Source organism: Elephas maximus, chromosome 6 (assembly GCF_024166365.1).
Source record: "Elephas maximus indicus isolate mEleMax1 chromosome 6, mEleMax1 primary haplotype, whole genome shotgun sequence".
NCBI lineage: Eukaryota > Metazoa > Chordata > Mammalia > Proboscidea > Elephantidae > Elephas > Elephas maximus.
The window spans coordinates 79,865,927-79,889,435 of NC_064824.1; the positions used below are offsets into that span (position 1 = coordinate 79,865,927).

Consider the following 23,509-nt stretch of genomic DNA (forward strand, 5'->3'; position numbering starts at 1 on the left):
ACTGCCCCACACAGACTTCTCCGGTGCAGAAGGAACACAGCTACTAATTAGTCCAGATTCTGCCTAGCTAGAAAGGTATTTCCTGGATGATTTGAAGTAAAATTTCTTACAGGTTTTAAGAATTTTTTTTAAATTTTACAAAATCACCTGATTTTTTAATTTTCGGAAAATATTTAAAAAATGGATACCAGAGTTACTAAAAAAATGGATTATTCTTTCTTGGCAAATAGTCTAGGTATTGGATGTATTTGGAAAATTGTTCTATTTCTGGTTATCTCACTAACTAGCTGTGTGACTTTGAAATTTCACCTCTCTGGATTAGTGACTACATCGGTAAAACCAGGACATTCTTACATGATCTCTGTAGTTTCTTCTTACCAGTCTATAAGGAATTTAACAACAGAACTGATGGATTCAATTCTGAAAAAAAAACAAAGAATTTAAATTGTTCACTTTGGAATTATCTAGGTTAAATATGGACATACCATGATGATTCTTTTTAGGTTATGCTAATTTTATTGTGCTTTAGGTAAGAGTTTGCGGTGCAAATTAATTTCTTATTCAAGAATTTATACACAAATTGTTTTGTGACATTGGTTGCGCTCCCTGCAATGTGTCATGATGATTCTTAAATTCTTATTTTAATTCTAATAAACACTTTCCCAAAACAGAATTTAATTGTTTTGATACATTTCTTATTTTTATCTTGATTTTTTAAAGCCCTCAAAGTTTATTTTTAGTAACACCAAAATAGCAATTGTAATTCCTTTTAAAAAAATAATATGTTTCTATTAGAATATCTGTTTAAAGCATAACTATATTCTTTCACACTAAAATTCTAGTTTACACATTCTTTTATAAACAACTACACGTCACTTTGGAGTCATTCATTGCTTCCGCGCCTCCTCCATAAAGACTAATAAGTCTTGGATGCAATCTGTAAAGAAAACAGCAATATGTATAATTTATTTCATCAACATATCGTTCTCTTTTTCACACATACATGTATACACAGATACGACTAATAATGAGTATGGCACATAATACCATGTATAAATGTAATAATTAAAAAAAAAAGCATTCTGGAGCTGCAATCTAGAAAAACAGAAAAGAAAAGCAGAGGGGCCTGATAAATCTACACGAGTAATTACAGTGCAGCATCCTCTACCAACTTGCTAACTGATGCTCTCATTGCCTTTGCAAAACACAATCACCGTGTCTACCGAACGACACATCTAGTGGGTTACACCTGGTGCCCCTGCGCTCTTCTTTTTCCCATTGAGTCATAGTAATTATCAAAAAGAAGTTTGCCAGTTCCTAAACCTGTTTATGCCAGTTGTTCTTGTTACTTAATTACATTACATGCAAAATTTTTCTCATGTAAACTAAGTTGAATGCTTTGGAAAGACTTGAGAAAAGCAAGTGATGGAACACAAAGTGTTATAGTATGGGTGACATGAAACTGTAAAAGACTAGGGGTGGGGGCTAATTGTAACCTTCTAGAAAGATTCAGCACTCAGATAGCTTCACAAGGTTTAAGATCTTCATCTATTTTTAAAAATCCAAAGTTGAGATTGTAGATACGTGTTACCTGTACCGTGTTTGAAGAAAGATAATTAAGAATGCCAGAGATTCATAATGAAAAAAAAAGTCTTGGCTCCACATATCAATTGGTGAATAAATGTTAAGTTAAGCTTTTTTATTTATTCAAAGTTATGCATATATCTTTTTATGCTTCCCAGATTCACTGACTTTTAAGAAGAATCATTATCCAACTGCCTTGATAGTGTGAGAGAAAAAGTCTTCCGTTTTACTTTAGTTTTGTGTCTGCTGATGGACATGTAAGTTGATGAAATAAGTAGACTTACCTAACATGGACCTCTGATGTTACTTCCATTAAATCACCGTCTACATTCCAAGGGAAACTGTTCTCTAGAACAAATTCATGAGGTTCATTTTTCTCTTCTGGATTGTGTCCACTCATATTATTCTTTCGTTGAACTTTCACTTCTTCAACAGTGTAAGTCTCAACAAATGGAAAATTGAACTAAAGAAAACAAATGCAAAGAACCATGGTACTTGATTTGTCCCTAACTGCTAATACAAATCAAGAGAGTTGACTCTGTCCTCTCTTGCAAGTAAATATGAACATGCATACTGACATATTCTTACAGCTTTGAAACTCTAATTATGACCAGGGATCCCAGCTTTTGGAAGAAGGAGCCTCTTTTCTACAGCCTTCCTGGCTCAGTTAGAGCTAGCAGCTGACGATCTTGTCTTAGGACAAATAGTATATGTTTATGAAAAACTGCATAATCATTGTAGATCTTTCAATGAGAGACTGAATCTTTAATGTTCATCTGTTGATACAGAAGATTTATATAATCCACTGACTAAATTATTAGTCAGTCAGTTTAGCTGAAGAAAAGCAGAACTCAAACATAAGTGCCACACTTGGAATTTAATTGGGAAGAACCTAGGTCTAAACTTATGAACGTAAAATGGAAAGTGTATCTTTCTTAAAATAAAAGAGAAAGTCAGCCAAATGTGATTTTCATAGGGGTTTGCATTCTTCATCCTCACTTTGAGGATGGATACAAGTTAAAAGACAATTGTGTTTGTTTACTGACAACTCTAGAATGGTACAACCTTCAAATTTCATTTTTCTTTGCCTAAGAAAACTATAGTGAAAAATACTATCTTTTCTGAAATTAAGAAGGAAAAGCCAAATAACTTTTTAGTGGAAGTGTAAAATACTCATTTATTTTCATTTTCAGATCAATGGCATGAACTTTATTCCTAATTAAATACATTATCTATGTGTTTGTTTGGTTTTTTTTTTTTTTTCCTTCTTCCATATATAAATCTCAAACCCAAAAAAACCCACTGCCGTCGAGTCGATTCCGACTCATAGTGACCCTATAGGAGAGAGTAGAACTGCCCCACAGAGTTTCCAAGGAGCGCCTAGCAGATATAAATCTCAGTGAAGTACAAAATTTCAAAAGCTGACAGAAAATGAATAGTTTTCCCAACGCCCTTACTTTGCATGTGTAAAAACCGAGGTCCAGTGCTTCTGTAGTTTATACTGTGTAATAAACTGGGTTACACATGGGTTAGACTGAGATTATACAGTGGCACAGCAAAGACCCAGAACTCTCCTCCCCGACTTCATCGCAGGGCTTTTACATTAGAATGGAAGTACACAAACTCTAGCTGCAGGAGCTGTTGTTCAGGTAACACCTTAGGCGAATTCCCATTACCTTGAACACGTAAAAGTGAGGCTTTTCTGACTGAGGTACAGAGTTAGAGGCCCCCAAGCAGCTCTCTGGGGAGCCAGTCTGTGTCTCTGGGAAATGGCTTGAGCAGTCGCTGCAGTGGACTTCCCCCTCAAGTACAAAGCCCTGGGTACATTCCTCACACTGTGTGCTTGTAAAACTTTCTACATAATCGTTCATCTTAAGGATGGTGTGTTTTAAAGGAGCCATTGATAACCAGTCCCCTTTCTTTTTCTTTTGGGGGGTGGGGAGGTGGGTAGGGGCTTGGATCTTAATTATTAGCATCTAATCACATTTCTAATTTGATTGTAGATCTTGCTCAGAGAAGTATTACATTATATATAAAATTACATAGGAATTTCAGAGTACATTTACAATTTGAGAGTAAATTTTTTTATTCATTTGACATACTACTTTCAAGAGGCATGTGATTCGTGTATGAATTTTAAAAAGTGATGAGGCTGGGCAGTTTCTATTCTATGTTGCCAAACTCCTACTCTTTTGCCGCTTTGTTGAGTTCAACATGTTTTGTTTTTTAAGCAAAATTAGAACTGGCAATGTTATGAAAGTAATACATGTTTGAGGCTATATCTTTTCCTCGGACTTCTTAAGCATCTGGTAGAAAAACCACCAAGAACTGAAGAGTCTGAATAACTGCAGTCTTTATTCAAAGTACCAAAACCTTAGATGGGGAGGAAAAAAAAAAAAAAACTTTTGGTTTCCCCACAGCAGCAACTGAAGATTGTCTCTCTCTCTCTCTCTGTGCATATATATATACACATATTCTGCACCAACTATTTGGAACTGTCTTATACCATTTAACAGCATCCTGTGAGCACATGTTTACTCAGGATACTATAAGACTCTATACTATAATCTGTTTTTTACTTATTCTTGAGATATTTTTGTAAGTATATTATCTTAAATCACCAGTTGTCATGTACGTACTTTACAAAATGAAGGTCCATTGGTCCATGCACATTTGCTAACTCTGAAGCCACAGACTTTGCTAGATGGAACTCTAGAAAGTCAACAGCTTAGTATCATGTGTGAGTGTATGTCTGGGGCATGAGGAAGAGAAGTAAATGGTTACAACTGTGATACATAGAAGTGCCATGACGGTGCAGGCACAGAGCACAATGAGAGAAAGGAGAAGAGGCAAACAGGCTCAGGGTGTTGGGAGAGCTTCCCTTTGAGCCGAGCCTTCCAGAACACATAAGAGTTAGCCTGGAGGAGAAGGAAAGGAATTCTGGCGAGAGGCAACAACATGTGCCACAGTACAGGGGTAAGAAAGAATAAGTCTTGGTCAAGAAACTGCAAGAAATTCCTCATGACTAAAACAGGGAATGTGATGGCAGATGGCGAGAGATGAGGCTGAGACATAGGCAGGGGCAAAACTATGAGAGCCATGTAGTCCTTGCTGAGGAATTTAGAATTTATCTGAAGATAGTGGGAATGTCACTGAAGTATTAAGCAGGAGAGAAAGAAATCAGATGTCTGTTTTAGAAAAATCCTTTCGAAAGAAGTGTAAAAAACAAGACCAGAGAAATGGAAAGCCCAGAGAGGACTTTTGCCTTTATCTCCTTAGGGATTCACATTTAAGGATAGCAAAGACTATATCTAATTTTCATCATTTAAGTTTTTAAATACTCCAGTTGGTTGCTCATTACATATTGATCAAATTATGTGTAGGCAGAACAGAGCACAAAGATCATCAGGACTGCCTAAGAAAATCTGAAATTACAGAGAGGAAATATGGGAGCCTTGTAATGACCAACATGTATAAGTAAGATACAGCGACTAGTCACTGGCAAGGTTTATTCTCCCCCTTCTCCACTTGTTCTCTCCAAGTTGTGCCCAAACACAATTTTATAGCTTTCAGAATGTGTGAGACCATAAGGACTTATGGCCATACCTATGTACTTCAAGACTCACAATTTCAAAACTTCACATTTCTCCAGAATCGGTTTCCTAGTAACTAGGTTAAAATGCCTGTCAAAAAATATGATATGTACTAGTTACTATTTCTTTTTAAAGAAAATCACTTAAATGGAAATATATACCCACAAACACCACCACATATTCTATTTTTGAATAAAATAATGTCTGTATAAAAGTGATGTTGTTTTTAAATATACGGTGGCACAGTTATTTCAATCCATGAACATTGGCAGATTGGCAAACAAATATCAGGAAAATCTAAAGGTCATAACTCTAGAGAAAGCCTGCTACTATAAAATCAAGAAGGCTTCATCACTTTTCATTCTGAAGAACAGCCGGAGTATATAATTGTATCTTTAATTTACTGAACATTTTAATGTAACATTGTATTTTTCATTTTCTTTTTGTGCACACAAAAAAAATGTATAAAACCACCAAACCATAGCTCAAAAAAGGTCTATCTACATTATTACTGGTGAATATTTTTCAAAATTTGGGTAAAACTGAGATCAGGAAAAAAAAAAAAAAAGAAGACTAATACATTCAGAAGAAAATAAAGTTTTCTTAAGAGGAAGGATTGGATGTCAACTTTTCCAGCCTATCTGTTTCCATGATGAATAGCTTGGCATATTGTACCAAAAAGAATATACTATACCTGATTTCTTACACTGGCATATCTTTTCAGGTGTTTTATAAATTCTGGTCGAGAAGTGTTTCGTACAATTATAAGGGCCATACTTCCATTATTTAATCTGAAATTAAATATTTGTATGTGACATTAGAAGTTTATTAATAGACTGCATAAGATACAACTGTATCATTGTTTTAAAAAATGCAATGTTTACTAGAAGTTTTGGGCAAGGTAGATAAATCATCATGCATTAAATTTACCTAAAATTCGTAAACCCTATCTTTCCGTCTTATTTTATAAATGATGCAGCTTTTAAATCAGTTTTATTAAACAATGAGCTTCCTTGTCAACAAGCTCTTACATTAAGGGGCTGTTTCAAAAGTGAACCATCTTGCAACCTACTCACATAAAAATATCAACACAAAATTTAAAATTCATTGTAATTACTTGGAAGGCTAAATGTATGTTTTAAAGTATGTATTATAAAATAGTTGTTATACACAAATGGTATAAAGGATAATAAAACACTTTCTAAAATCTAAAATGGGATTTAAATATTATTTATGGGCACAAGGTCTAAGTGACATCAGAAACTAAATAAATCAAAGTGGCCTTTGGATGCATGACATTAAGTGAACAAATGCTGTCATAACACATTCAGTTAAATGACAGAGCATTTTAATATTGTGCAACTGTTCTGTCAAATATAAGAGACTACGAAGTCAGAGGTGTAATTTAGCACCAAAGAAGCAACTGAAAAATGCATCTAGCTTTAGAAGGCAGTTTTCAGAAATACATGCAAATGACATCTAGATCTATTTCAGTGCAAATATAAAGCTATTCCAAGAAAAACAACAATGACATTATAAAAGAGCTCTTTAAATCTTACAAAAGCTCAGGTTAGAGCTGTAAGGGACCTTAGAAACTATCTTGTCATATACTCATTTTATGTAGAAGGAAAGGACAACCCAGAGTTTAAGTGATGTGTTCAAGGGCACACAGAGAAAAACAATGATCACTGGAACCAGGGCTCTTAATTCTCAGGGATCAGTGCTCCAATTATGCATCATATCACTTCTTCCCAACCTAAAATAAACAGCATTCAGAGTAGCATTATCACATGTTCTTTATATTTTTAAATGGCTTAATTTTAATTCATAAACATGAAAAATAATTCACGTTTATCTCTTAATACTAATAACAGAAATATACCCAATGTGCCTGGCACACTAAATGCTTTATATATATTATTAACTAATTTAATCTTAGAATACTTAGAATATAAGAATAAAGATATTCGCTCCTATTATCAATTTGCACTGAGGTATTTATTATTTATTTATTTTAAAATAAATTGTACTTTATTATGAAATTTATTATGAAAGTTGAATCTTCTGTGCAATTATCCTGAATCATTCAGAAGCTACATCTCTGAAAGTCTCTGGTAAATGGAGGCCAAGCCTAAAGCCCTTTGCAAAATCTGGTCATGTTGGGTTATAACCCATGGAAGAAATTCATAACTAGTCATCATTCAAGGAGCCCTGGTGGTGCCATGGTTAAGCGCTTGGCTGCTAACTGAGAGGTCAGCGTTTGAACCAGGGTTTTGAACTAGTTCTGCCCAATTCGGTCATGGATGATGAAGTGAAACTCAAATAGACTCAAATTTTTTAAGGGCGAGTGAACCAGAACGTTAGCCAGAACTGGAAAAATTACAAGCCTAAGCCCTGCTAGAAACTTAATCTCTTCTTAGAAAACAAGGGCAGCATGCATACTGCATAAGAACCAAATCTCTTGAGCAGCAGAGTAGGAAACAGCAGTGCCCCACTCAAAGATGGCGGCTGACCATGCCATTTTGAAAGTGTGTCACTCTCCACAGTCCTGGCAATAATCCAATCTCCTGCATCAGGCTTCTGAAAGGGTTCACTAGACCTCTTCTGAGTCTCCCATTCTAGGGCTTCAACCATAATTTTTCCCATTCTGGTTATCATTCCGCTTCACCCAAATTTTAAAAATTCAGGTCTGTTCCAATTTCACTTCATTGGCCGTGACTAACCATTTCAAACTAGCTCAAATCCCTGGTTGGAACCCACCAGCCACTCCATGAGACAAAGATGTGGCAGTCTGCTTCCATAAAAATTACAGCCTTGGAAACCCTATGGGGCAGTTCTACTGTGTCCTGTGTGGTTGCTATGCATTGGAATTGACTTAACTGCAATGGATTTGGTTCAATGGGTTTAGTCATCATTCTCTGAAAAATTCATCAATACTCATTAAACCTGGAGCATCAGGAGCTGAATTTCAGCCAAGATGAAAACTTATGGAATAGCATTGAAAGAGGTGCGAATCAGCTGCTCCTGTAAGTGCAGGACTCCCTTCCATGAAGCACCAGGGCCCAGATGGAGCAGGGTTAGATAAACACTGCCTCAAGTTATATAGGCCATAGCTCCTTCAGGCAGCTAGCCAGGTTTTTGAGGGGTTTCTTTTTCAGGGGTGAGAACTACATTAGGAAAGCACATCTCTGCCTAGGATTTTTGAGGATGTGGGAAGAAACGATCAAGCTCAATTTCTATGTCACGCAAGCTTCAAGATACTCATTTCAAGTTTCAGCACTAGAGGTAATTAATGAAGACCTTGGTATCAAATTTTTCCTATCAAAGTCTGTAATTTCTCTTTTTCTTCCTTAACTATGCTATTTCCATGTTTATTACCTCCATATCAATTACCAAAAAAGTAATCCCTTTTGCTAGCTGTTAATCATTCTGGTTAATAATTTAACATATTCTCGTCATCATAACATTTAACATACTCTGCTTAAATATTTTGCAGGGAAGTTGAAACTAATTGCTAAAGTGAGATTATAAATTGCCAAAGTACATAAGTCATTCTTATATTTTACTTGCAAGGAAGGTCTAAAGTTGACTGTATTATACAATATTGATGCTCCTTTATTCTAGGCTTTGTAAGATTGGATTTTACAGACAGGCCAATAATGGACAGTTGTTTAAAAAGAATGTGTAAAAGGGATAATGTCTATGTCCTATTTGTAAAATAATATATAAAATATCTATGATTCATTCCATTGCAAATGTGGACAGTAGATTTGTATGTATCACTGTTAACACTAAATATAACCGAAATGTGTCCTGTGACTAAAGGCATCAAATATACACACACACATGGTTTTCATGCTAAGGACATTTATGTTTGCACTGAAACTAGAAAACAGACATTCATAAGCAACACCGAATTCAATACAATGTCCCAATAACTGGTAAATTAAAAATTAATTAATTAATTACAAATAAATAAAACAAGCAAGCCAAATAGGCATAAATAACATTATGTCAATAAAATCCAAGGTATGTTATTTTAATCTCAGTGATAGTAGTAAATAACTAAGATCAATTTTCCAGGTTAACATTTGTTCTCAACCTACTCTGATGACAAAGCCCTTAGAATCTCTAATATTATGTAAGTATCAACAATTCAATAAAAATACTTACTAACCTGGTATTAGGTGCCAAGCCTCTCGGTGCCACTGAACACAGGCACGGAATTGCCATAATGCTGACATTCAAGAACTGACCCTGGATCATTTGCCATTGTTCACTATAGTCTAAAGGTAATGGAAGTGATTTGTTACTTTGCCTCACCAAAGCAAATATCAGTAGAGCCTGGCTCAGTTCTCAAGGAGATAATTCTGAACTCACCAGATTCAGGAGATCTCTGTGCCCTCCTAAAAACAAAGAAACAGAAACACATCACACACATACAAAAAATAGCATCCACTGAATTTTAATTAAAGAGCCCAAAATTACATGTATTAAATATTTTCTTAGATTAATCAAATTAGACAGTAAGTGAAAACATGTGAACAATTCCATTATTGCCAATAATGTAATGTGTTGATTCACTGAAAGTGAGAATAGTATTATAAAGGACAATGCTTTTCAATTTCTTTAAAGACTAGAACCCTTCCTTCAGTGAAATGTTATTAACATCTACTGTTCCTTCAGATTCCAGCTTGTCAATTCCTCTGGGAAGCCTTCCCACAACTCTGATGAGGACAACCCCCCCAGAAAGGGTTTCTCAGTAGGACATGCCTCTTCGTATTCCATCACAATTATAATTTTGTGTGGTTTTGACTAATATTTGTATCCACAATAGATAAATTCCCATGAAGGCAAAAATTGTAGGTATTGTTTATTTGTTTCCTCATTTGCTTTTTGGCTTATCTTTGTATCCAAAGATCCTGGCACATAGTACCAAAACCCGTTGCCATCGAGTCGATTCTGACTACAGCGACCCTATAGGACAGAGTAGAACTGCCCCATACAGTTTCCAAGGAGTGCCTGGTGGATTTGAACTGCCAACCTTTTGGTTATCTGCCGTAGCTCTTAACCACTATGCTACCAGGGTTTCCTTGGCACGTAGTAGACACTCAATAAACAGCTGTTGAATAAATGAATGAGTAAATGGTTATTTACAAAGACAGAAGCCAAACTAAATGACCTACCAGAATTTGTGGGACTCCACAATTCTATATTCTTCGCTAGCGTGTTAGAAAATAACCAAAGATCCTAAAGCACAGGTCTGATAAATTATTTATGTCAAAATGTTTTATGCCTTAAAGAAAGATACTTAGGGATGCCTATATTATTTTGAGTTTTTCACTTACCTTTCTTGTAAATCCTGAGTGCTTTTAAATGGTAAAAATGATATTTCACAGTCCTCCGGCCTAAAATTAATGACATATGTTATTAACAGTCACTGACGCTGGGATATGAAATATTTGAGATTTAAAAAATATGTACTTACTTCAGTTTTGCCAGTGCTTTAATTACAGCAAAATCTCTCCGTTGGTTAGGGGACATCCACCGACATTTTTCCGCCAGAGCCAAAGTTCTTCCACCAAAGCCAAACATGGCTGAGAATCCAAAACGAAGGAGCTTGCCCATAGTGCTGAAGGTACAGACATCAACTGGCTGTATGTGCCCTTGAATATTACCAGCCAGTCAATCAATGAGTGCAGTAGAACCATTTGTCAAAACAGCAAACACAGGCAAGCATGTTTATTGAGTTGTATAAGAAGATCTCAAGCCACTGTGTACCATGATGAATATCCTCACTTTCACATCATCTCTCATTACCTACAACTACTGTAATTGCCATTTATAACTTTCTTCAGGTATTAAGTGAAGAAATACAAAGAAGTAAATTTTGCAGTTTATTGCTATTTCATGTAAAACATGGTTAAGGAAGCGAAGTTGAAATAGATTTGCAAAGTTAACAGTAGTTTGCATTGCCTTTATCTGAGTTTATATGTTTTCCATCAGTTGGGATAATAAATAGTCTAGTGGACTTGTACAAGCTAAAAATTTTTTCATTGCGCTTTTTTTCTGTTTTTAAACAACATAATCCCAGTCCTAGAGTAAGGGTACGGTCAAACAATAATATCTGATATATTTAAACTATATACATGGATTTTCTTGATCTGCTCATAAATTTGTGACTTTTGAGCATTGTTAAAATATTTTTTTTCTATAGGACTACAGTAAAACTTCATTTACTGCTTGTCTTAGGCATCTAAGGCTGCTATAACAGAAATGCCACAAGCAGATGGCTTTAACAAAGAAAAGTTTATTTCCTCACAGTAAAGTCGGCTAAAAGTCCAAATTCAGGCTGTCAGCCCCAGGGGAAGGCTTTCTCTCTCTGTTGGTCTTCTCATCAGTTTTCCCCGGGACTAGGAGCTTCTGCGCACAGTGACCCCAGGTTCAAAGGACTCACTCTGCTTCTGGCACTGCTGTCTTGGTGGTATGAAGTTCCCCTGTTTCTCTGCTCACTTCTGTCTTTTATATCTCAAGAGATTGCCCCAAAACACAATCCAATCTTATAGACTGAGTCCTGCCTCACTATCACAACTGCTGCCCATCCTCCCTCATTAACATCATACAGGCAGGATTTACGACATCTAGGAAAATCACACAATACCTGGAGTAATGGTCCAGCCAAATTAATACACACATTTTTGGGGGGACATAATTCAATCCATGACACTGCTCTTTATAGAAGCTTTTATTCTGAAAATATAGGCCATCCAAACAGTGAAGCTTTGCCTAATCAACTTTTGTCTTTTAGCAAAATGTTTCTCTGCTTTGAGAGACAAAGAGCCTGTTTTTCCTTAGACAAGGCTCACAGATATAAACTGTCTTTTCTTACATAAATAAAAACATCCTAATAAAGCATTAACTTATTTGGAAGAAGCCTTACCCATGATAATGTGCAAAGTTGCCGTTACCACGTGAGGGACTCCATGAAGAGAATGTGCCAATACATTAGTAGAGCCTGCAAATCAGTGTTAAGACACGCACGGTCAGTGTATTGTCAGTGCCTTACTTTATACAGACGCCACTAGGCGATGTTTGGGTGAAAAAGTAATGGACGCTTTTTCAAGGGAGGGGCAGGGCCAGGGTTTGCTGCTTTCATTACAAACCCTGTAGTATTGGACTTTTAAAACCTTATACATGTATCTAGTCCATACATTTAGTAAAAATTAAACTGAGAAACACACGGAGGTTGTTTCTCAGAAACCCTGAAGAACCCAGAGCACAGAAAGCTACACCAGTAGCAACTGCTAAGGAACTGTAAGAAAGTTGTAACTTATTATAAATTAACCTGCTACAGTTATTCAGAATCAAAAAAGCCCTTGTATCATCTGGGCTGGTTATTATAAACGAAGATTTCAGGGCCCTACCCCATTCTCGGAATCCTTGGGTGATACAAAAGGTTAACTTGGCTAACCAAAAGGTTGAAGGTTTGAGTCCAGAGGTACTTTGGAAGAAAGGCCTGGCCATCTACTTCCCAAAAAATCAGTCATTGAAAACCCTGTGGAGCACAGTTCTACCCTGACACACATGGGATCACCATGAGTTGGAGTTGGCTTGTAGGCAACTAGTTAGTACCCCATACCTAATGAGTTAGAAGTGCTATGAATAGGAATCCACATGGTTCTCCAAGTGACTAAGCTCATAAAATTTTAAACCTCTAACCTAAATAAATCATATACATCAAAACTTAGGAAAAAAAGATGGAAAAATAGGCCTTTTCTGTTACTTCAATGGTGAAAAATATGTATGCATCTGTATTTTTCCCCACAATCATTTCCAAAGACTTATCCAATGCAACTAGGTTACGTGGTAGAGGAATGGAAATACATTACTGTAGGTGAGAAAATGATGCCATATAGTTCCCTTCTTTTCATTCTCTAAGGAATGAAATTTGAGCATGGGTCAAAAATTTCTATTGATCATCTAACATATATTCATCATTGAGATACAACAAAAAACTATACATAAGTAGGATCTATGTCCTTCATAAACTTTTTTGTTTGTTTATTATGACAATCTTCAAATATGCAGAAAAAGTAAGGAGAATGTTAGCATCAACTCCCACAATAAAAAAGTTGTCGTTTTTTTTGTCATTCTTGTTTTTCTCCCCACCAACATTTTGTTGAAGTATTTTCAAATACTTCACATCATAGCACTTTACTTCTAAATATTTCAGTGTATATCTCTAACAGATAAGGACTTTTAAAAAAAGTATCAAACCAGTATTATCACACCCTAAAAAATTAACAATTGATTAATAATACCAAAATAAGGACCTAATATCAAGCCATGTTCAGTTTTCCCTGATTGTCTCAAAAAGTCATTTCCAGTTGGTTTGTTTGGATTAGGATCTAAATAAAGTCACATATATTTGGTTTAACATCTATCTTAAATCTTTTTTAAATCTATTACAGTTCCCCCCCTTTTTTAAAAATGTTATTTATACATTGAAGAAATCGGATCAATTGTCCTGTGAAATTTCTCACATGCTAGATTTGACTAATTCTAGGTTTAACACAATTTTTTCTCCTTATTTTCTGTAAATTGGCAGTTGGATCTGAGTCTTAAGTAGGCTCAGGTTTAATTTTGGGGCAAGAATATTACATACTTCCTGTTGACTTTCTATTGCATTACATCAGGAGATATGGCATCTGGTTTCCCTACTTTTAGTGCTATTAATGACTAATCATTGTTTTCAGATGGTGTCATATTATTATAAAGTTTCTGATAATTGCTGTTTCAAAGAACATACCTCAATTGTAGAAAGTCACACATCAACTAAGCAAACTTTTGTTCATGAATTTAATTGGGAGCCTATAATTCAGTCATCTGTATTGGAATTCTGAGCATTTTTCAAATTCACTTTTTACTATACTTGCCTGTGTATATGCAGGGGCGAATTACCCAATAAGCAAGGAAAGCACTGGCTTACTTGTGCATACTTATTAATCTGTAGTGAACAGTTTACATGTCAGGGACTGTAAATTTGAAAACAGGCTTTGATTCTGTAAGACGGTGCTATGGGGATGGAAGAGAAAGATGCCAGCCATACTTACAAGAAGAATCTTTGATGTGGTGGAAAAATGTGAAACTGTTCACTGCAGATGACCTGGTAAGCACTTGCTTACCTTGCCTATTGGATAATCTACCCCGTATGTATGTGTATCATGTGGTGGATGTCTACACGCATGTATTTGTATGTGTCTAGAATATGGATATACGGATATGTGTATGTATATTATGCATATATATATAGGTGTGTATATATATGCAGAGGAGCCATGGTGGTGCAGTGGTTAAGTGCTTGGCTGCTAACCTAAAGGTTGGTGGTTTGAACCCACCAGCAGCTCCACAGGAGCAAGATGTGGCAGTCTGCTTCTGTAAAGATTAACAGCCTTGGAAACCTTATTGGGACAGTTGTACTCTGTCCTGTAGGGTTGCTATGAGTCAGAACTGATTCAACAGTAATGGGTTTGGTTCATATGTGTATGTATATATTTTTTCCATTGGTGTCTTAGTCATCTAGTGCTGCTGCTATAACACAAATACCACAAGTAGATGGCTTTAACAAACAGAAGTTCAATTTCTCATAGTTCAGGAGGCTAGAAGTTCAAATTCAGGGCACCAGCTCCAGGAGAAGGCTTTCTTTCTGTCAGCTCTGGGGGAAGGCCCTTATCATAAACCTTCTTCTGGTGTAGGAGCTTCTCAGCACAGGGATCCTTGGTCCAAACGATATGCTCTGCTCCTGGCTCTTCTTGATTGGTGGTAATAAGGTCCCTTTCCTTTCTGCTCAATTCTCTCTTTTATATCTCAAAAGAGGTTGACATAAGATACAACCTAATCCTATAGATTTTGTCCTGCCTTATTAACATAACTGCCTCTAATTCTGCCTAATTAATGTCATACAAAAAAATCCATTGCTCTCAAGTTAATTCCAACTCATAGTGACCCTAAAGGACAGGATAGAACTGCCCCATAGGGTTTCCCATTAATATCACAGACGTTAGGATTTACAACACAGGATCATCTGACAACAAAATGCAGGACAACCACACAATACTGGGAATCATGGCATAGCCAAGTTGATACACATTTTTGGGGTACACAATTTAATCCATAACAAGTGGTAAAAAACCTTCTCTGTATGTTTCCTTAATAAAGAAGACTTCATTTCATGGCAATTTAGAAACTTTAGATACTGTGGATTGAAAAATATTAAAAAATTTTAAAAGGTAAGTGTCTAATAAACTCATGGAAGAATAAACCAGGAGGAGAGATATAAATTTCAAATACGGGCAGTAATGAATATACTATATCATGAGAATAAAAGTTTTTAACGTCATTTCTTTGTTGCTCTTCTTGACTCCCTCAGGACATAACTAATTGCTTCTTCTCAGGTGTATCCATAGCATATATGACATTGTACTATTACTTTGGATTTGATTTGGAGGTTGATCCCCCTTCACTTTGAATTTCTTGAGTGTAGAGAATGTCATTTGTATTCATGGCTTATATGCACATTGAACGTTTGCTGAATTATTTATTGAATCTTCAAATAACTTAAGTATTAGGAAATTGTTTATAGTAGCAGCTTTCTCATAGCCTTTCCATCATGAAATGTCTGTATTTTCTACCTAAAAAATGCTAGTTATATCAAAGCCTACTTCATTCAACATTAATGACTGGGCTTTTAACATCTGTACCAAAATGAGCACCAAAAACATAAGAATGGCTTGGGAGAGTAGAACAAATACATAATAAGTAAGTGTTGTTGTTGTTAGGTGCCGTCAAGTCAGCTCCGACTCACAGTGACCCTCTGTACCGCAGAACGAAACACTGCCCAGTTCGGTGTCATACTTACAATCCTTGTTATGCTTGAGCCCATTATTATAGCCACTGTGTCAACGCACCTCGTTGACGGTCTTCCTCTTTCCACTGACCTGTACTTTAACAAGCATGTTGTCATTCTCCAGGGACTGATCCCTCCTGACAATATGTCCAAAGTATGTAAGACACAGTCTCGCCATCCTTACTTCTAAGGAGCATTCTGGTACGTCTTTCAAAACAGATTGCTTGTTCTTTTGGCAGTCCATGGTATATTTAATATTTTTCGCCAACACCACAATTAAAGGCGTCAATTCTTTTTTGGTCTTCCTTATTCATTGGCCAGCTTTCATGTGCATATGGTGTGACTGAAAATACCATCGCTTGGGTCAGGAGCACCTTAGTGTTCAAGGTGACATGTTTGCTTTTCAACACTCTAAAGAGGTCCTTTGCAGCAGATTTGCCCAGTGCAATGCGTCTTTTGATTTCTTGACTGCTGCTTCCATGGGGGTTGATTGTGGATCCAGGTAAAATGAAATCCTTGACAACTTCGATCTTTTCTCCATTTATCATGTTGCGGCTTATTGGTCCAGTTGTGAGGGTTTTCATTTTATGTTGAGGTGTAATCCGTACTGAAGGCTGTGGTCTTTGATCTTTATCAGTAAGTGCTTCAAGTCCTCTTCATTTTCAGCAAGCAAGGCTGTGTTATCTGCATAACGCAGGTCATTAATGAGTCTTCCTCCAATCCTGATGCTGCATTCTTCTTCATGTAGTCCTGCTTCTTGAATTATTTGCTCATCATGGAGACTGAGTAAGTATGGTGAAATGATACAACCTTGATGCACACCTTTCCTGACTTTAAACCACTCAGTATCCCCTTGTTCTGTCTGAAAAAGTGCCTCTTGATCTATGTACAGGTTCCTCATAAGCACAATTAAGTGTTCTGAAATTCCCATTCTTCTCAATGTTATCCATAATTTGTTATGATTCACAGAGTTGAATACTTTTGCATAGTCAATAAAACACAAGTAAACACCCTTCTGGTATTCTCTGCTTTCAGCCAGGATCCATCTGACATCAGCAATGATATCCTTAGTTCTACATCCTCTTCTGAATCCAGCCTGAATTTCTGGCAGTTCCCTGTCCGATATACTGCTGCAGCCACTTTTGAATGATCTTCAGCAAAATTTTTGTTTGCATGTGATACTAATGATATTGTTCTATAATTTCCACATTCATTCAGTTGGATCACGTTTCTTGGGAATAGGCATAAATATGGATCTCTTCCAGTCGGTTAGCCAGATAGCTGTCTTCCAAATTTCTTGGCGTAGACAAGTTAGCACTTCCAACACTGCATCCATTTGTTGAAACATTTCAATTGATATTCCATCAATTCCTGCAGCCTTGTTTTTTGCCAATGCCTTCAGGGCAGCTTGGACTTCTTCCTTCAGTACCATCGGTTCCTGATCTATTATGCTACCTCTTGAAATGGTTGAACGTTGACCAATTCTTTCTGGTATTAACAACTCTTTGTATTCCTTCCACCTTCTTATGATGCTTCCTGCATTGTTTAATATTTTCCCCACTATTGCAACTCAAGCCTTGAATTTTTTCTTCAGTTCTTTCAGCTTGAGAAACACCGAGTGTGTTCTTCCCTTTTAGTTTTCTATCTCCAGCTTTTTTGCACGTCATTATAATATTTTACTTTGTCTTCCTGATCCGTCCTTTGAAATCTTCTGTTCAGTTTTTTTACTTCATTTCTTCAGCTGCTCAATGTTCAAGAGCAAGTTTCAGCCTCCACTTACATCCATCTGGTCTTTTCTTTCTTTCCTGTCTTTTCATCGACCTCTTGCTTTCTTCAGGTATGATGTCCTTGATGTCATTCCACAGCTCATCTGGTCTTTGGTCATTAGTGTTCAATGCAACAAATCTATTATTGAGATGGTCTCTAAATTCAGGTGGGATGTACTCAAGGTCGTATTTTCGCTCACGTGGACTTGCTCTGATTTTCTTCAGTTTCAGCTTGAGCTTGCATATGAACAATTGATGGTCTGTTCCACAATTGGCTGCTGGCCTTGTTCTGACTAATGATATTGGGTTTTTCCATCATATCTTTCCACCGATGTAGTCGACTTAATTCCTGTGTATTCCGTCTGGCAAGGTCCATGTGTACAGTCACCGTTTACATTGGTGAAGAAAGGTATTTGCAGTGAAGAAGTTGTTGGTCTTGCAAAATTCTATCATTTGATCTCCAGCAGTGTTTCTATTACCAAGGCCATATTTTCCAGCTACCGATTCTTCTTTGTTTTCAACTTTCGCATTCCAATCACCAGGAATTATCAATGCATTCTGGTTCTATCAATTTCAGACTGCAGAAACTGATAAAAATCTTTAATTTCTTCATCTTTGGCCTTAGTGGTTGGTGTGTAAATCTGAATAATAGTTGTACTTACTGGTCTTCCTTGTAGGCATATGGATATTATCCTATCTCTGACAGCGTTGTACTTCAGGGCAGATCTTGTAATGTTTTTTTGACGATGAACGCAATACCATTCCTCTCCTCCAAGTTGTCATTCCCCGCATAGTAGACCATATGACTGTTCCATTCAAAATGGGCAATACCAATCCATTTCACCTCACCAATGCCTAGGATATCAATGTTTATGCATTCCATTTCATTTTTGACGATTTCCAATTTTCCTTGATTCATACTTCGTACCTTCTAGGTTCCGATTATTAATGGATGTTTGCAGCTGTTTCTTCTCATTTTGAGTCATGCCACATCAGCAAATGGAGGTCCCGAAAGCTTTACTCCAACCACGTCATTAAGGTCGACTCTACTTTGAGGAGGCAGCTCTTCTCGAGTCATTTTTTGAGTGCCTTCCAGCCTGGGGGGCTCAATTTCTGGCACTATATCAGACAATGTTCCACTGCTATTCATAAGGTTTTCACTGGATAATTCTTTTCAGAAGTAGACTGCCAGGTCCTTCTTCCTAGTCTGTCTTAGTCTGGAAGCTCAGCTGAAACTTGTCCTTCCTGGGTGACCCTGCTGGTATCTGAAAACTGGTGGCATAGCTTCCAGCATCACAGCAACACACCAACCCCCAGAGTACGGCAAATTGACAGACACATGCGGAAACCCTGGTGGCATAGTGGTTAAGTGCTACAGCTGCTAACCAAAAGGTTAGCAGTTGGAATCCACCAGCTGCTCCTTGGAAACCTATGGGGCATTTCTACTCTGTCCTATAGGGTCGCTATGAGTCAGAATGAACTCAACAGCAACAGGTTTAATAAGTAAGAGAAATTCAAACAGTAACTAAGAAAAAAATGAAATTGCTGTAACATACAAGAGGTATACTCCAAATACATTCTATGAATCTTAGAGATTCACTCTCCATCTAAATGAGAATCTCCTCTATTGTCTGAGAAATGGCCTCCCAGGTGAAGAAAATATTTAGTCCCATGGTATTTTCTAGTATGAAAATCTGTATTAAAGCATTATAGACTGATTTCTGGGTTTCATGATCACTGGGATAATTTAAGTTCCACATGGCTTTTTCCCACCAGAATACAAGTCAAAAGAACTCTCCCGAGTTAAGCTCCTGCATGTGGTCTGAGATCTCAGTTTGCTTCAGAAGAGGAAAACACCAGCTAGCCCTTCTAGGTAATAGGAGTTTAAAATTTTTAAGAAAAGAGTGAACCAAAGTATAGTTTTTTGTTTTTTTAAAAAAAGAAGAAATACAGGAAACATAGAAGTCCAATAAAAGCCAAGAGCTGTGGAAGCACAGATGTGATATGCATTACAGTTATCCGGGTAAAAGGTTAATCCCTGACTAGTCAATCAGGGGCATTCCTGGGTGGTTCAAGAAGCCAGTGCGTAGATGGAAAAAAAATCAAATCAGCTGCTGTCGAGTCACCCCTGACTCACAGCAAACCCATGTGTGTCAGAGTTTTCAATGGCTGATCTCTTGGAAGTAGATTGCCAGGTCTTTCCTCCAAGGCATCTTAGGGTGGACCTGAACCTCCAACCTTTCGATTAGCAGCCAAGGGGATCAACTGTTTGTACCATCCAAGCACTCCCCAATGTACATAGTGGCAGAATAACTTGTAACTGATTCAATTTGCATCATTTTGAACTGATATATGCTTGCGTTACTCAGTTGGAGAAGCTGTAGCACCTCAGCCACTATCAACCAAGACTTTCATTAAAATCATCATCATTGGACAGCTATCTAAGCATTAATGGTTGTCAGAACTGTAGTAACACCAATGCAAAGAAAAGTAGAGTCTACCTTACTCCATTGGTAAACATTTACGGTTGGATTCAGTAAAATGCAATTATGGAATTTATGCTCTGACCTTTGTTACTCAGAGCATGGTCTAAGATCCAGCAGCATGAATGCGAGCTGGAGCTTGTTAAAATGCTGAATTTCAGGCCCCACTCCAGACCTACTGAATCGAACTCTGCATTTCAAGGATCCCCAGGTGGTTTGTTTACACAATAAATTTTGAGGTACTCCTCTAGAATAAAGATATTCAAAGTTGGCTCCATGGATCAGCAGTATCGATACTACCTGGGAGCTAGTTAAAAATACAATTTCATGAGTCACGCCTCCAACCTACAGAATCAGAATGTCTGGAAGTGAGGCTGACTATCTGTGTTTTAGTAAGCGCTTAAGATGACTCTTAATATGCCCTAACATTTGAGAATATGTACTGTAGAAACTTGTTACTCAGGCATCAATTAACCAAGCCCTTTCAATGATCCTTTGGCCCTCTACAGTCTGCCCTTTGGCTATCTAATTGCTAATTAATCTGGAATGGGTAGGAAAAAGAGAGGAAACAAATCAACCTATCTTTGCTTCCCAAACAGATTTATGGTAAAGGTTTTGGAGGTGGTCACATAATTAGAGTGAGATATTTAGGATTATCGATAGATTACAGTACTCCATGAAATATACTTCCCCCATTATCATGGTTAATTAGGAGTAGACTATAAAAGCATTCCTCTAGAAAGGCTATTAAAAAACATAATGTAATGTTGTCATGTACAGTAAAGAATGACACACATCATAATTCAAGAAAATAAAGATCATATTAATTCCCTGTGGGAGCCCTAGTGGTGCAGTGGTTAAGAGCTTGGCTGTTAACCAAAAGGTTGGCAGTTCAAATCCACCAGCCGCTCCTTGGAAGCCCTATGAGGGCAGCTCTACTCTGTCCTGTAGGGTTGCTATGAGTCAGAATTGACTCAACAGCAATGGTTTTTGTTTGTTTGTTTTAATTCTCTGTGAGTTTTAAGTATGATGAGTACAACCAAGCCCAAACCCTTCTTAGAATGCTAGAGAACCCCTTGCAACTTTTCCTTAATTCTGTAGAGCTCAGCAGTAAAAAGAGGGAGGGCCACAATACAGAAAAATTATTTTAGTCATATTCTACTCTGATTAATCTACACCTTAATCTGTAAACACAGTTTCTTTTATACTGTGAAGAAAAAAAGAAAAGATCAGAAGGAACAACTATTTAAAATTGTGAAACTATGTTGCTGTTGTTGTTAGGGGACTTTGAGTCAATTCTGACTCACTGGGACCAAATGTGTGTAAGAGTAAACTGCACTCCACAGGGTTTTCAAGGCTGTGACCTTCTGGAAGCAGATCCACAAGCCTTTCTTCCCAGGTGCCTCTGAGTGTGTTTGAACAGCCAACCTTTAGTAGGTGAGAACTTAACTGTATGTGTCAATCAGGGGCTCCTGTAAAACTATACATTGTCCTGTATTTTTGTTCGGATCATCCAAAAGATGGATCACATTTTGTTTCAGGAAATTGTACTCTATTTGAAAAGAAGTCTACATGCCAAAAGAACATGCTGCTCACACAAATAGCAACGATGTAATTTTAACATTCTCACAAAAGCTATAAATGTTCCACCTCAAGGTAAACATTTTAATTAGCCTGCAAAGTTATTTTTCTTAACACTACCAACTCCTTTGCCCACCACCCCCTCCTAAGATCTGCTAAAATGTGCCTCATACAAAGAGTGAGGACAGAAGTAGCAGTTCATGTAAAGCATGACAGATGAAGGTACCAGGCAGAAACTACAGAGGCAAAAAAGGAAAAAAAAAATTGTCCTTGGAAGTGCGAGCACTTCTGCAGAACAATTAACTTAATTAACCAGACATCATGAATATTCATAAGGCTGTTAATGTCTCCCACAACCAAATAGATAAATGTGATGCAATGACTTCCTAGTCAAGCATATCTAAAATTCTCATGAAAACTGCACCTACACTTTGGTTCTTTGCCTGAAATATCATAGAAATTAACAGTCCCTTGGCAATATTTTATTCTCATCAAATTAATTGGAAAGCATGCATTTATTTATGTGAACTATAAAAAAAATTCAATTTCTTTTTTTTTTTTTTATAGGAATATCGGTTCACAACCATCACTATGTGGACTGAGCCTTGTTTTACAACAACTGGGTTGCTTTTTTATTTTTATGTCCTCTCAGGCTTTTTTCTCCCTCCCCATCCCCCCTTAATCGGAATCTATATAGTTCCTTAGCACCAGTTCCCATAGCAACCAACACCATTGCTAATGGCCAGCAGTTCAAATACAGTCTTCCCCACATCTGATCCATTTGAGTCGGGCCATAATTCAGCGGCTTAGTCTGTTGGCTCAATGGAGTAATTTACTAAACACTCTCCCTCTGGGTGTCTCTCTTCAGGAGGTAAATGGCTTCAAAGACAGGCCGTCTCCTTGTTCAGAAGCTCAGAAACTTACTGCCTACCTCTTGTTCCCATTCTATCAAAGCCCTGTCTAGGCATAGAGTCCTCATATTAGATACTTCTGTACATGATTTCCTTCTCTTAGTGGATGGAACCAGTAAACTGGAACTCCTACACAACTATTAGAGTTTTGGCACTCTGCTATATATTCTAAACAAAAAGTCTTAAGATGGCATTTCTACAAATATCCACTATGTATATAGAACGCTACCAAAATCAGAAACACGCTTAAAAATAACCACCCATCTTTGCAGCCAAGTTAAGGGCACCCATCTTTTCACTTTGAATGCATAACAATTAATGAATAATCTAATCAAGAGAAATAGTAATCTAAGCACATTTAATCTGCATGAAGGGAAACGCTGGAAAGGTTCCACCCTCACAGTCAGAGCTACTAAAATGACACGAAAAGGTCAAAATACTGGCCCCAAATGCATCCTTCTCTCGCTTTTTTTTTTATTTGAAGTGACTTCATTGTCTTCAACTAGAGGTTACTCTAGGTTTTTCCGTATGTTTTAAAATTATGAAGATGCATCCTACTTTTTCTCCTCTCACATTCATGCTTTTCTGAAAGTCTTTATACTCTCAATGCTCCTTTGAATATCTTTATGCTCTAAAAACACATTCGTTCTTTGTCAGCTTAATAACAATACTAAATACACTGATG

The 23,509-nt window shown here is 37.0% G+C and overlaps 1 protein-coding gene across 3 annotated transcripts in view; it reads right to left on the reverse strand.

The window, feature by feature from the left end:
* Nucleotides 1-727: 727 nt before the first annotated feature.
* Nucleotides 728-23,509, reverse strand: part of CERKL (ceramide kinase like) — a 123,336-nt gene continuing 100,554 nt past the window's right edge. For all 3 annotated transcript variants that reach the window (XM_049887573.1, XM_049887572.1, XM_049887571.1), the window contains 8 exons: nucleotides 12,118-12,192; nucleotides 10,666-10,843; nucleotides 10,526-10,585; nucleotides 9,558-9,583; nucleotides 9,355-9,463; nucleotides 5,872-5,968; nucleotides 1,869-2,047; nucleotides 728-937 (listed from right to left, as the gene is read on the reverse strand). In XM_049887573.1, coding sequence (XP_049743530.1) covers nucleotides 856-937; nucleotides 1,869-2,047; nucleotides 5,872-5,968; nucleotides 9,355-9,463; nucleotides 9,558-9,583; nucleotides 10,526-10,585; nucleotides 10,666-10,843; nucleotides 12,118-12,192 — 806 coding nt within the window. In that variant the 3' untranslated portion in view covers nucleotides 728-855. The remainder of the gene's footprint in view (nucleotides 938-1,868; nucleotides 2,048-5,871; nucleotides 5,969-9,354; nucleotides 9,464-9,557; nucleotides 9,584-10,525; nucleotides 10,586-10,665; nucleotides 10,844-12,117; nucleotides 12,193-23,509) is intronic.